Consider the following 15,603-nt stretch of genomic DNA (forward strand, 5'->3'; position numbering starts at 1 on the left):
TTAAGATCCGTATCTGCTCCAGATCCGTCATGGATCTATATTTTTCGCTTCAGATCTAGATCCAAAACAAAAAATAAAGATCTATATATGCTCTAAATCTAAAAAGAAAAATTAAAATCCAAATCTGCTCTATATCTATCATGAATTCTAAATCTCAATAATAAGAGATCAATTTTTTTAGAAATAAAATTTAAGACTAAAATGCATTGGTAACAATTAAATTATATAATGTGTACAAAAAATCTAATAAGTATTGTAGCTTCTACTTTTACACCAAAATAAATAAATAAGAAAGATAATAAAATATCGATCAAAAGTAATTGAAGGAATAAGATCATTATAATATTCTAATGTCTCATTTACTATCTTGATATTCACTACACACCATCATCATTCCTATATCATTAAATAATAACATATAAGTTAAAAATGATTTATTATATTCAGTGCTTTATTATTTTTATTATGATCGTATTTAACGAAATATATGATTAACATAATTATTTTATAGTTGATAGCCACCATTGATTAGTGATTATACAAAATAAATAAGATTATGAGAAAATGATAGAAAAATAAACTAAAGTCTATGGATTTTCCTAACAATTAAAGAACTGATCCAAGCATTCAAATGAAGTGGAGAAACGAGAGTAGACTAAAGAGGAAAAAAGAGACTAAATTGTAGAGTGAAAAACTTAAAAAAATTAGGGCAGGCTATCCTAATTTTATTTTACACTTGATAATTTTTTGTCTTATTATCAATTAAGTACCTTTAAGTTTTAAGATTCTTAAATACATGCTAATGAATAAATTTTATCATCATTTATAATTACATAATTGTTAAGAATTTTTTAAAATAAATTACATTAAATGATGAGTGGATATGGATTTGGATATTGATATTAAGATAAATATGAATTTGCTCCAGATCCGCCTTAGATCCATGCATTGATATCCAAATCCGATCGAAATCCATTTTAATCCGACTCAAATCCGATCCAATTGGATTTGGATCACATGGATCTTGGGTCAGATTCGATCTATTGCCATCCTTATTCATGAAAAACATCAAATCCATCTTGTTCATGGATTATTGATTTCAGGGCCACTGACCACATAACTGGCTCATCACAATTATTCTCGTCTTATAGTCCATGTGCAAGCAATAAAAAGATCAAGATTGCCGATGGATCGTTATCCATAACAGCTGGCATAGGTTTTATTGTTATTTCTCCTACTTTAATACTCCATAAAGTTCTTTACGTTCCAAACTTATCTTGTAATTTATTGTCTATAAGTTAAATAACTACTGATCTTAAGTGTCGAGTTAATTTTTTCTCTTCTTTCTGTGAGTTTCATAAACTGACCACGGGGAGGATGATTGGATGTGCTAGAGAAAGTGGAGGACTTTACTTCTTTGAAGACGGATCAAGTATGATAAGGCCAATTCAAAATACATGTTACAGTTCGGTCTCAATTACTAATGATAAAAAGATTATGTTATGGCACTTTAGACTAGGCCATCCTAATTTTCATTATTTAAGATATCTATTGCCAAACTTGTTTAATAATAAAGATCAATCTCTTTTTCAATGTGAAATCTGTCAATTAGCTAAACATCGTCGATCTACATTTTCTATACAGCCTTATCAACCCCCCCCCCCCCAAAACCATTTTTACTATTACATACTGATGTATGGGGACCAAATAGAATTCCTAATTTGTCAGGAAAAAGACGGTTTGGTACATTCATTGACGATCACACTAGAGTTTGTTGGGTATATTTGTTAAAAGAAAAATCAGAGGTTGAAAGTGTTTTTTAAAATAATTACACCATGGTTCTAACACAATTTTAAGAAAAAAATAAAATCATTCGAAGTGACAATGGAAAAGAATTTTTTAATAAAATTTTGGGAAACGTTTTTCTTGAAAAAGGAATTGTGCATCAAAGTTCTTGTAATGATACCCCTCAACAAAATGGGGTAGCTGAAAGAAAGAACAAACATCTTCTGGAAGTGGCAAGGGCATTACTTTTTTCAAAAAAAATGTTCCTAAATATCTATGGGGTGAAGCAATTTTAACTGAATGCCCTCAAGAGTTTTGAATTTTCAAACTCTTATGGATTTCTTCAAAACACTTTATCCTAATTCTCGATTAATATCAAGAATTGCATTAAAAAATTTTGGGTGCATTGCTTTTGAACATAATCATGAACACGGTCGAGGTAAGTTAGATCCTCAAGTAAGAAAATGTATTTTTGTTGGATATGCACCCACTAAAAAAGGGTATAAGTGTTTTGATCCTATGTCCAAAAAAATGTTTATAACCATGGATGTAACATTTTTTTTAAGACAAACCTTTTTTTGAAAAACGTCTTCCGAGGATAAGGCATGAGGAAAAACTAGTAGAAGATGATGTTTTCCATATTGCAGATCAAAAGACTGATAAAAAGATTGCAGATAGAGGCATTGATTAGATGGAGAAATATCCGATTTCAATCACAACAAATTTTCCTCAAAAAAGAATCTTTCCAAAATAACAATCCAGAAAATCATGTCTCTATCCAATCTACTAGTCAAAAGGAATTCGAAAAACAAATTAATATTAAGAATAACAAGAATTTGGATTCCTTGCTTTTTAGTGCCAATAACAGAGTCAAATTCTCCTAGTGAAAGAGACAAGAACGTGACTGAAAAAACTATGCAAACCTATATCAGAAGAAATTATCGAGCAAAGGATATAGTTCTCCTTTCTCTTCACAATCAAGAATCTGAACCGAGGGTAGAACCTGTTGTGTTTGAGTCTTCAGGTAAAAATTCATCTAATCCAAATTTTGATGATTTTGATCTTCCTATTGCATCACGAAAAAGGGTGCATTCTTGTACCAAATATCCCATGTCTAACTATATCTCTTATGATAAATTATCTCCCAATTTTTTGGCATTTACTTCTCAACTTTCTTCTGTGGAAATTCCAAAGAATATACATGAAGCATTAAGAGTTCCAGAGTGGAGAAAGGCTATCGAAGAGGAGATGCGGGCTCTTGGGAAGAATCAAATATGGGAAGTAACAGACTTACCAAAGGGGAAAAAGACAGTAGGGTGTAAATGGGTCTTTACCATCAAGTATAATTCCAACGGGACACTGGAACGGTACAAAGCTCGGTTGGTGGCTAAGAGATTTACTCAAACCTACGGCATCGACTATCTTGAAACCTTTACTCCAGTGGCAAAATTAAATACTGTCAGGGTGCTTCTCTCAATGGCGCTAAATCTTGATTGGCCACTACAACAACTTGATGTAAAGAACGCATTTCTGAATGGTGATCTAGTGGAAGAAGTGTACGTGGACTCTCCCCCTGGATTTAAAGGAAAATTCCAGTATAGAATTTGCAAGCTAAAGAAATCATTATATAGCCTCAAACAATCTCCTAGGGCTTGGTTTGAAAAATTTACTCGGTCAGTCAAAGGTTAGGGTTATGCTCAAGCTCAAAGTGATCACACCATGTTTTTTAGACACTCCAAAGATGAGAAGATAGCGGTACTTATTGTGTATGTGGATGATATCATCCTCACAGGGGATGACTTGATAGAGATGGAGCGGTTGAAGAAGAGTCTTGCTTTTAGCTTTGAAATCAAAGACTTGGGAACACTTCGATATTTCTTAGGAATGGAGGTAGCTCGATCTAGGAAAGGTTTAGTTGTGTCCCAATGTAAGTATTTCTTGGATCTTCTAAAAGAAACAGGGATGAGTGGATGCCAACTTGCGGATACTCCTATGGACCCAAATCACAAGCTAGTAGAAATTAAAGATGGAACTCCAATTGACACTACTAGATATTAGAAGTTAGTGGACAAGCTTATTTACTTGGCTCATACTCGTCCTGATATGGCTTTCTTAGTGAGTGTTGTGAGACAATTTATGCATTCTCCGTATGAAGGGCACTTTGAGGAAATATATAGAATTTTGAGGTACTTAAAGGGTACTCCAGGAAAGGGATTGTGTTTTAAAAAAGGAGTTTAGAGGACCATTGAAGCCTACACAGATGCTGACTGGGCAGGATCAGTTACTGATATAAGATCAACTTCGGCTTATTGTACCTTTGTATAGGGCAACTTAGTTACTTGGAGAAGCAAGGCAGTGCAGAGGCCAAGTACCGAGCTATGGCACATGGTGTGTGTGAAATGTTATGCCTAAAGCAAGTCTTAAGATGAGCTAAGGAAGCCAATTGAAGTTCCCATGAGACTTTATTGTGATAACAAAGTGGCGATTAGTGTAGCTCACAATCCAGTGCATCATGACAAAATTAAACATATTGAAATCGACTGCCACTTTATTAAAGAGAAACTTGAAGGAGGCATTATCTGCATGCCATTTGTTCCATCAACGCAACAAATAACTAACATTCTCACAAGCAAGTTGGGCATGATGAATATATAAGGACCAACTTGAGGGGGGTGTCAAAGATTTAATGCCTATAATTGAAGAAGATCTTTTGCATTTAATTTAAATAGAATAAGCTAAATTAAGAAGTAGAATATTTAACTGATCTGTTATTATTCTGTTTCCTAAAATTATGGTAGGGTTATGTGTTTTAAAATCACTATAAATATCCTCCCTGTAAACGGTCTTTAAAAGGACAACAAAATAATAAGAAAAGTTCAGTGTTTTTTCATAAAAACCTACAACGTTCATCATATTTATTTAAAGATACTGCAAGGAAGCATAATTTGAAGTTGAACCACTAGAACTCTTCCCTAGTTCACAACAGGCTGGATGCAAAACTTCCCTTTGTAAATTACTGGCTTCCATTTAAGAAGCTCCAGCATGATCTTGAGAGGATTCAATTGCCGGAAACAATATTCCTAATATGTCCTCTTTACACCTGATGATCTCCATGTCAACCACTATTGCATTTGGACATGCAAATCCTGGACACTTTCCCCCCAAACTTGCAACCACAAGAGGATTGCCTATCTTTTCAAATGCTTCTGCAATAACAATCCGAATGTCACGTTTTCGTCTTCGGCGGAGGGCATCATAAAATTCCCATGACAACTTTTTGGTTATATTGATTCTACCCAGCAAGTCCACAAGTAAATTTAAAGAATTTCCGAAGTTCAAATGAAGCAAACATACTATCACAAACAATCTCAAAACCACCAATGAATGGTAGTCCTTGATTTCTGTACAAGATTTCTTAATCCACTCCATTGTGTCCTTCTCACTGTATAGGAACTGCTGAACAATGTTGAAAATAAATTCGTATACAGCTCCAAAGGATTGATGAAGGTCAGTAAATAAGCTGGAAGTTGGGTTGGTGCTCCATTCCTGGTAGATAAGCCAATCAACAAAGGATGACTTTGTAGTGACAATGCATCCCTTGAGGCTAGACAACAAAATCAAAAGGCGCTCAATAAGATACAGGAAACAATCTGGTGTTATATAGTCAACTCTCCTCCAGTTGGCTTCATAAGTATCACACAAAGCTCTATAGAATTTCCAAACATGAGACGCATGTTTCATATCATCATGATTTTGCAAGACAGACCCTCGATAAGATTCTAGTCCCATATTGATAGAGAGACTCTCGACAAATTCCTTCCATGGTGTATATCCGTCAAATCGTTTCGCAACTCTCCCATATACATCTTTGCCTAGCTTGCCAGTCCTAAGAATCATTACCACTGCACTTCCAATTTGCCCATATGATAGTTTGCCCTTCAAACCAATGTGCTTAGAAAAAACTTCTTTGATGATATTCCTATACAACTTAGTTCCTTTCAGAGAAATCATATTCTCATTCAGAGATTCTCGCCATTCTAGAGGAAAAATGAAGTCAAACAAATGCTCAGTTGATTGGTCAATAAATTTCTGTAGTACCTTAGCATGGTACTGGAGGCTCGAATAATTGGAACTCAAAAGAAATTTTGCAACCTCGTAGATGTAAGCAAGACATAGTACATGGCACCACACAGACGGTGAATTCTCGGATGATTGCTTATGCAGCGCTTCAAGATTGTCCAAGACTTTCGTACCAACAGAAAACAACTCTGAACTCCAATAATTCCTTCCGGCAGAGACAAGTTGATGGACATTGATAGAGGCCAAATTCCCACTCCTTAGAGCATGTCCATTGTTCAAATCCCTCACCCACTCAGCATCCCCGTTCAACAAAAGGTAGATGATATTCGTATTATTGTATTGCCTCCACACACCAAGGTAATTCAAGCAGAAATCTCCATAACTTCTATAGTCATTAAAGTTCTGGCTTTTGAGACATTCAAGATACTTGAGCACATTCACAATCTTATCCTTCCAGCAGTTCCAAAAGTAGATGAGAGTCTGAACAGAAATCCTGTTATTACAAATTTTCTCAACTAACACATATTCATCTTCCCACACATATTTAGAGGAAATTGTATGAAGATGGAAATCCAGTATCTTTCTAGCGGATAAAGTTTCACCATTAACACTCTGATGTCTCTTAGAAGCATTTAACTGTTGATTCATGATCAGTAAGTCACTCTGATCATTTGACAAAATGTCTGCCTCGGTACAAACAAAGTTATAGAATTTGTTCGACTCATTTTTAGCCAGTAACTTGGCTTTTTCAAGAAGCTCCTTCTTCTGTGTAAACTGCTTTAAGGGCCAACCTTTGCTCCCAGACGACCAAAGAGAGTTGGAAAGAACATAGTTGAGAGTAAGATTACATGCTTCCTTGAAATTTCCCACCTTCTGTAACAAATCCACTGTACGAAGAATATCTCCTCTCAATCTTGCAATATTGGCAGCATCCATGAAGTTTTCTGATTCTTCCTCCAACACCAGAAGCTCATCGAAGCAACCTTTAGAGTTCAAAAAGTTGCGTATCAAATCCATGGAATGAAAAGCTCTGACAAATTTCATCATGGATTTGTTATCATTGAGCTTATGAAAATGAAGAGCACAACTCTGTAGAAAGTCTTGTTCAATTTTTTTCATTTCTTTGCTGCTTTTAACTCGGCCAACATCTGTATCAGCATGCTGTTTCCAATAGCTGATGTATTGTAAACCAATGTCAAAAAGTTTTCCTTTGGAGCAAACATCCAAACATTCTGCCAAAAAACTGCCCCTCGCATATACATCTGCTGCAAGCTTATAGCTCCCTGCCAGAAAAAAACACTCCCCAGCTTTTTCCAGCTCAGGTTCTTCACATCTTTCTAAATAAATCGTACCTACAGGAATAAGAAGTTAATCTGATTGTCAAATTTATTGCCTGAAAAATCCTACGAAATTATAAGCAATGATATTTTTCCCCACTTTTTTATCATTAACTACTATAAACTAAGGCAAGAATTTCTTGGGAAAACCAGGGCAAAAAGAGGAAAAAGATTAATGCAAACAAACACACCAAGGTAAATTTAAAATAGATGTCAAGTTTCGCTTTTGCGTGTCATCATAAACCAAAATTGTAGACTCAGTTTAGCTCATTTAATGTTGAAATTTCTTTTAAATTGAAGCCATCTTAAGCACGTTGCATTCCGTCATTGTGCAAATAACTTTAACCACTTCTACAAGCATATCCAATAGAGAGGAGATGCTAACTACAAAATAAGCTATGCACATTACACAGAAAGGTTCTTGTTGACAATGAGAAAAAAAAAATTTCACCACCAACAAATAGTATCAGGCAGAATGATCGACTGAGATAATAGGTCACTTCGTGATGAAGTATGATATTCTGCAGTTCTAGAATATTCGACTACTATGAATATTAACAATTACATCATTGTAAGCCATTATCACCTTATACACATTTTATTTGCAGTTTTGGAAAGTGCAATTAACCACACCTTTGAAGTTATTTTTAAGTAAGAAGTATTTCAAAGAAATGCAACCATTAAATCACCATCGTCAAGCTTAAATCAAATCAAGAGTTTATCCATAATTTACAACTATCCTGAAAATACCAAATTCTGGACATCATAGAATGGCAAATCAACTAAATATCAAATTCAACCATCAGACAGATTGAAAATGATGATGTAATTTTTAAGTTTCAGAGAGAAGATAAAAAGAATAAAACTTAAGCCATAACACAACATTATGTTCCTTCAGCTAAAGATCAGATTCACACCTGCTCTTTCATACTCCCCCATATCAAAAAAGCATTTGGCAGCAGAATCAACCTTGCCTATGGCTTCGAAAATTTTGGCAGCTTCCCTAAGAATAATTCTAGCCTCTAGAGGGTTTGAACTACTAATACGATCAGCCGCTGCCTTGAGGCCAGATGCTTTAGACCTTCCTTCCCAATAGGTGTCCTTAGCTTTTTCGAAGCATATTGTTGCCATTTCATAATTTTGCTCATAAAACAGCTGAAAACAGCACATAATTAGCAGAAAGGAAAAGAATATTTGATTTTGACAAGGAACAAACATACATCTCATCTTACTAGAAGAAAATGCAGGGTGTCAACACCAACATCCATTTAGTTAGCGATAAAGAGAAGGTAACAGAAACAGCAGCACTATTAGCAATGTCAATGTCATCCTAACGTTTAGTGCGGATTACTTAGAACCAATAGGAGGGGTATAAATCACAAACAAAAACACGTGGACCTATTTGTTCATGACCATAGTTTGATATGTCCGGCAAAAATCATGCAGTTTTTCCTTGTAAAAAAATTGACCAAAAATGTCTTCTCAAGATGGGGGAGTGACAATCTACATAGAAAATGATAATAAATAGCAGTAGTTATAAAGTAATGGTGATGGTAATCGATCACCATGTTTTGCTCTATGCCATGTATGCATGCAGTCTAAATATGAATGTGATAACAACAAAATTAATATTTGTGGGAGTGCAAGAGCATAATACATTAAAAAATTAGACCAAGAAATGTCTTCACATACCCACAAGCACACAAAAATGATAAACTTTTTGAAGATTTCACAAACCTTAATGCCCCGCGACTTCCACTCCTCAGGGCTGCTTGCTACTTGCATTGCCTGTGCAAGTGAATCATCCAACCGCCTCACTTGAACAAGAAACCTTTTCTTCCAGTAGTCAAACATAGGTTTGGAGAACTCCTCCTTATTTTCCCATATCCACAACCTTTGCCTTGTGCGAGTGATGGCTACATATAGTTGCTTGAGTTCAGAACACAAGATGTTGTGTCTAACTTCATTGAAGCTTGGGAAGGACCCAGGTGATGTGGAGTCAAGCAAATCTTGTTCCTTCATATATTCATATACCACCCTCCACTGATTTTTAAGAGGTGAAGCGCTAAAAAATTTGTATAACAGCACATCCTATAGAAGGAGATAGCATAAATCAATAATGTAAATGTTTAGGATCCATAATAACTACTGTTGAATACAAGGGATGAAAACTTGGATGTATGAAATAAAAAATTTAGAAAATCGAATCAAATTAAACTTGGAAACCATGCTGGCAAAGGCTGTTACAACTCAAGTTGGTGTGAAATTCATTAGTCCTTATATCAGCTTATTTGACAGTAAAATGACTCCTAGTGTTGTATTTTACTCTTAGAATTGGTTATCTTCTTGGTTTTATTTCTATATATAAGTACTTGTTTCTGATCAATAAATAAGTGTGGTGCTAGTTGGTTCAACTGAAAAACCTCTATCTAACCATATTACAGTCTGAGTTTGAGCTTCGTTATCTTTTCTTCTTTTATTATTACTGGACATGCTTATCGTACATTGTCCATGGTGAAGAATCCGACAAGGGGTAATAGATGAAATAGTGCATTTTTGAAACTGTTTATTAGAACACAGAAAACCCCCACCAATAAAAAGATCACCATATATAAGAAGAATACTCAAAAGGAGATAGCATGAATATAATCTATAAAAATAAAACTCAATTCTTGTTACTCCACTAGTAATAAAAACTTTACAATAATAAATTACCTGAAATTCAAGGCCCTTGCTCTCTACTATTGTCAGTACAAGAGCTTGCTTCCCGACGTAATTGGAAATTTCCTTGCGAACACAGTCATCGCGGACCAATATTACTTGTTCTGCCCCAAAACCGACCATGTTCCCCCCCACTTCTCCAGTGTTTCCAAAAATTTTTAAGATTGCATTTTCCTCATCCCCAGATTCAAGCAAAATGGGAGGCTCTCCATATATAAGACTAGTCTCAGGTTTTAAAATATCAACGGAGTGAGGGAAGAACCGGTAAAGAAGTTCAATGATACTTTGAGCTAAGTTAAGCACACCTACATGGGTACGGAAGTTCTGTCTCAAATTGAAAATATCTGAGAGTTGTCTTTTTTCTTGTCTTCCATCATTACCATTGTTTCTTGATTCCAATACAAACTTCTTGTAGAAAAGAGATCGTATATCTTGAAACCTAAAGTCAATCCCCCTAGCGATTGTCTGCGCTGTATCACCCGAAAAAACAAAACCCTCTTCAATGTTTTTGCAGACGTACTTGAACAGAGCAACTTGACTCATGGTAAGATCTTGAACTTCGTCAATGTAAACAAAATGAAATTCATCACCCTTATAACTTTCTTCTTTAAGTCGATGATGAAGATCATTAACCAGATCAGCCAAATCAAATTCACCGTTTCTCATCTTCATTTGTTCATAGCTTTCAAAAATATCATAAATTCTCTCTCTTTTCTGTCTGCTGAGACTAGAATTCCTGGTCTCTGACAAATTAACATAATCCTCTCGATTGAGTTTACCATTAACAACCTCAATGGATTGGAGGCCACCTTTTATATGAGATATAATCTCAGTAAAGACTCTAGAAGGATCAAGCTTCCTTGCTAGTTGTGCATTAAAATGAGGCCAGTAGGATGAACTAAACCTTTCATAGTTAACTTCCTTCTTCCTGATAATGGTCTCTATGAAAACTGATTTTGAATTTTGAAGTTGACCGTAGTTTTTCCATATATTATGGAATCTCTCAAAGTAAGAATTACACAAAGTCCCATCCAACATCATCAAAAACTTATGAAATGTTATGACAAGAGGGTAAGACTTAGCAGGAATATCAATAAAAGAATTTGGGATGTCTTTAAGTTTTTCCGCATCATCAATATCATCAATATCTATTAAACTGCCTTCTGTTGCAAACTTCCCACCAATGGTAGAGCTGTAGATTTAAAAAGGCCAATCATTAGACATGTAACATTTTCCATGTAGCAAATGTCCAGTAAAATATTAAAATTGATTAGAAATTTGGTGAATAACGCTGAGAACCTAAAAATACTAATACTGTTGTTCAGATGGTAGGAAAGTAGCAAAGTCTAAAAAAGTTTAAAGTAAGATTATTTGCAATTGCATCAATCAAAATTAACAAGTCAATATATCTTTAAGTACCAGAAAGCAAGGCTCATTGTGAATAAAATGTTAAGATACACTTAAAGAAGAATTTGAAGCCAAAAACTGCAGTTCAGATTCTGAAATTTGAAAGAATCATAAATATTTACAATTGAAACTTCATTTTCATATACACTGGGCCAAAAGCAATTCCAACAAGATGATGCATTGCAATATGTTTTGACTAAGAAGCCTAAAGCTTCATATACCGTATAAGATTCTCATTTTTATTCAATTTTTTATTTAGACATTAACAAATTGCACAACACGGAAAATTTGAATTCTTTTTTTAATTTCCAAATGATTAAAAAAAAGGAGGAAGAGAGAGAGAGAGAGAGAGAGAGTTAACCCATTTAAACTTAAGCTAAGAAGCTAACTGAGAGTTGTCTTTTCAATTCATCATAATATGAGGCAAAGGCTTAGCTCAAGTGGTATGAGCATTGTCTTCTTATGGCAAAGGTCCTGAGTTCGAGCCTCATTAGGGGGGAATGGGTAAACTCCAGTGATCTTCTTTGGAAAAAACAAAAAAAAACTCATACAATCTAAAAAAGAAAATTTCCCAAAAAAAAAAATGGAGGGGGAAAAAAACTTTCTTATGGAATCATTAGAAGCTTTTACTTTCAGTCTAGACAGAAAATGTTTGACAATATAGCAAACTTATTCAACTCATGAATATGCTTTCTATCATTTGACATTTATAGAAATGCTAAAATAATATATTTGGTTTTAGAAGTTTAAATTTTCTACATTCCACAACAGAAAAGAGGAGAGCGAGAACCAATCATATAGAACCTAACTTATTCAACTCATGCAAATTATCATTTCTAGATTTAAGGAGAAGAGGAATTTTTCTAAAATTAGAACAAAATAAAACTTAACAGAAATTTCATTAAAAACAAACCCATGCACCTTTTCATGTGAGATATATGTTGCTTTACTGCAAAACATAATTTAGGACTGACTGTCACAAAAAGTTGGCGCAAGATAACCCTTTCAGTCTTCTCAAGATCCTTCTCGGCTTCAGTTTCCTGGCTACTATTATTTACTCCAAAGAATCCTTCCAGTGCCATATTGTGAAGTTTTTCTTTCTGAAATAATTTCATTATCAGAACAGTAGTTTTCCCAGTACCCGACCGACCAAGTATAAAGGTGCTTCTAGGAAAAAGGATCATATCCAATTGTTCGTCTGTCACTTCAAATGGAAGATCCAATTCTCTAGCATCACGGTCAGATAGCAGGTGCCTCACTACACCTAATGATAAGGAGTAGAACTTCATCAGCAACAGGCTATCACTCACATTTGAATTCTCAGCATAACTTCTACCATCAGATGCAGCTCCACTGTAGTCACTCCCACTTTCATTGTCAGCAAGACCCTTGAAACGGACAATATTGGAAGTAGTTGCCCAGTTCTTTGGAACCTCTAAATTCCTGGGTGCAAAGAAACAAGCAAATATAATTAAAACAAAGTTTCAACCAAACATGAATAAACGATCATATTCTTTCATCCAAGCAATGCAGATAATGTTTACGAATTAAAAAATTGATTCATATCCAACAGAGTTAAAAAGAATAGACATACCCCTCGATACATTTTTCTTTGCAATGATTAATAAATTCATCAGTGTACTTCACAAATATGTTATCCAGACGTGTCAACAAGTTTTGGACATTCTTCAAAGGCAATATATCCCAGACTTTCAAAACTTGGAAGTACGTTGACTCCTTGACAATGTCGATTGTGCAAATAATATAGAATCCTGCAACCTTGAATTGCTTAATGATGTGTAAAGAGCTTCCACAGACTGAGTCCACTTTCCTCTTCTCAGGTCGCCAGCCACTAGCAAGTTTCAGTAGAAGGTTGATAACCAACTTTTTGGTCTGGTCTGAAGTCAGCTTTCGAAATGATTTCAAAAAGTTGTCACTGAAATTAACCTAAGGAAAGGAGAAAATAATTACTAACAAGCCAAGGCAGAAACACTGACTGGGAAAGAAAATATGGCGGCTAAAATTAAATACCTTCCACCTTTGACTCCTGAAAAGTGTACTTCCTGGATTAAGGAGTTCATATAATTCATTAAGCTCTTTCTTCGCCTCTAATATTGACTTGCCTAAATCCTTATCATCATCAGCATTAAAGAAACACTGACGAGCCTTAGCATCATCGACTAAGGCTTTCCAAACAGATATATTACGAGTTAAAGTTCTTTCATTCCCCAAAATCCAAAGACAGTGCCTATAAGGATTCAAATGGACCAAAGTTATTCTCCATAGATGTTCAAAATAATTTCCTATTAAGGAGCAGTATTCTAAGATATTGCATGTTACCTAGCCCTTGTAAGAGCAACATTAACTCTCCTAGGATTGGATATGAAACCAATGGATCCACCATTGTTGGATCTTACAGTTGAAATTATAATTATGTCCTCTTCTCCTCCTTGGAAACCATCAACGGACATCACTTTCACAGCAAAGCCTGCACTGTTCACATACTTACTTCCAAGTTTTTCTTGGATTGCAGCAACTTGTGCAATGTAAGGTGACACTATACCAATACTGAGCTTCTCTTTTGAGTTAATCCAACCTTCATGTTAAAACATTACAAGGATATCAAAAAATTGATGTGCTATTGGCATTCAAAGTACTTTGACAGAAAGAAATATTTCACATTGATAGGCGTTTTCAATAGATTCGAGCATAAATTACTTACATTATGTATTAAGAAAGCTAAAAGATAAATATTTTGTAGAGATGACGGATATCTCTTCCCAGTAATGCAGTCTGAATGCTCGCTCTATTTCATCTATATCATCATCACGTCATTCAATCCCTTAACTGCATCATTACATCTAATGGCTCTCCTCTTTTTCTTCAATGATGTTTAAAAGGAAATAAAATGAATTCATATAGTATTGCAGTCTTAATTAGGAAAATGGTCTAAGAGTGATTGAACAAACATGCATGATCATAGAAGCAGAAAATGTTGATAAGATGGAAGTATTTCTTCTTTGTCAAAGGGAAATATTAAGAGTCAAATAAACCCAAGCTCTACAGTGAGGCTAAAACATTTATATGTATGCAAAAACAAGGCTCCACCAACACATACCTTTGTACAAGTTCAGCAAAATTTTCATCACTACAGATACCTCAACCATATTTCTACAGCTGTGCTCAATGAACTCTTCTCTTCCACCAAATACGTTGATAAAGGAATATGGACCATACATTGGCCCAGGCAAAAATCGTTTTTCATAGCTTCTTTTCTCAACAGTAGGGGAATCATGAATCTTGTTTTCATAGAAATATGAGTTTGGGAAGAAGCTAATGGATGGATGCATTCTGTACTGTATGCTGAGCAGGTGTTTTGAGTGTCTCAAATGGCTCAACCTCTCAAATAAACTTCTACCAAAACAAGCTTCATCAGATACCTGAAAAGATAGGCAAAAAAGAGAAAAAAGTGAAAAAAGAAAAAATTGAAGATTCGAACCTCAAATGTACTGCAAGTTACGTACTCCAATTCAACTCAAGTTCATTTAATATACCTTGCTTTCAACCATTGCTGGTAATTGACACTCATCGCCAAAAAGAACTGCATGCTTTATACCCGAGAGCTGTAGAGGTATGGTTGATTCACTTTCCTTTAACTGTGCTGCTTCATCGATAACTAGAAAGTTCAGCGGTTTCATTGCCACTGAATGCAGCATATATGAACTCGAAGCAGTGCTAAAAAACAAAGAAGCCCTTTTTAAACAGAAACGCTTAAGTAAATCTTCAAGTAAATCTTTTTCCACAGCACTTGGAAGGTTTAGTTCATTAAAAGAACTCAGAAGTTTTCTTAAAACAAAATGACATTCACTTCTCCTCTTGTGTAACAAGTACTTTATATCCACAATTGACTCAGATAAATCTTCATCTACTGAATGTGAAAGAAGTTCCTCAAGCTCTTCAGAAACCAAGTTGTCTTCAAACAGTAAGGTTTCAAAAGAATCAAGTAAACTTATAAGGGTTGCCATGACATGAAAATTATCTTCCCCAATGTAACATTTGGGTATATGAGTACAAAAGTTAAAAATGCAACTCCTAAGTGGAGCTGCAATACATTTAAATCTTTCTCTGACAAACTCAAGAAAAGGTTTAATCTCCACGTCGCTCGCATCAGCTTCCTTCCCACATTCTTTCTCTTTGATTATGTCTCCATTGATAATACATTTAAATCTTTCTCTGACAAACTCAAGAAAAGGTTTAATCTCCACGTCGCTCG

General features: G+C 34.9%; 1 protein-coding gene across 1 annotated transcript; it reads right to left on the minus strand.

Moving 5' to 3' along the window:
- Positions 1-4,812: 4,812 nt before the first annotated feature.
- On the minus strand, positions 4,813-15,355 carry LOC18032803. The gene is made up of 10 exons (XM_024186282.1): positions 14,885-15,355; positions 14,449-14,770; positions 13,671-13,926; positions 13,362-13,578; positions 12,925-13,277; positions 12,252-12,773; positions 9,918-11,115; positions 8,940-9,293; positions 8,120-8,357; positions 4,813-7,217 (listed from the first exon to the last, which is right to left on the minus strand). The coding sequence occupies exons 1-10, from the start codon at positions 15,353-15,355 to the stop codon at positions 4,813-4,815; spliced, it is 6,336 nt and encodes a 2,111-aa protein (XP_024042050.1).
- Positions 15,356-15,603: the final 248 nt, after the last annotated feature.

The sequence above is a fragment of the Citrus clementina genome, unplaced genomic scaffold (assembly GCF_000493195.1).
Source record: "Citrus clementina cultivar Clemenules unplaced genomic scaffold, Citrus_clementina_v1.0 scaffold_9, whole genome shotgun sequence".
Lineage (NCBI taxonomy): Eukaryota > Viridiplantae > Streptophyta > Magnoliopsida > Sapindales > Rutaceae > Citrus > Citrus x clementina.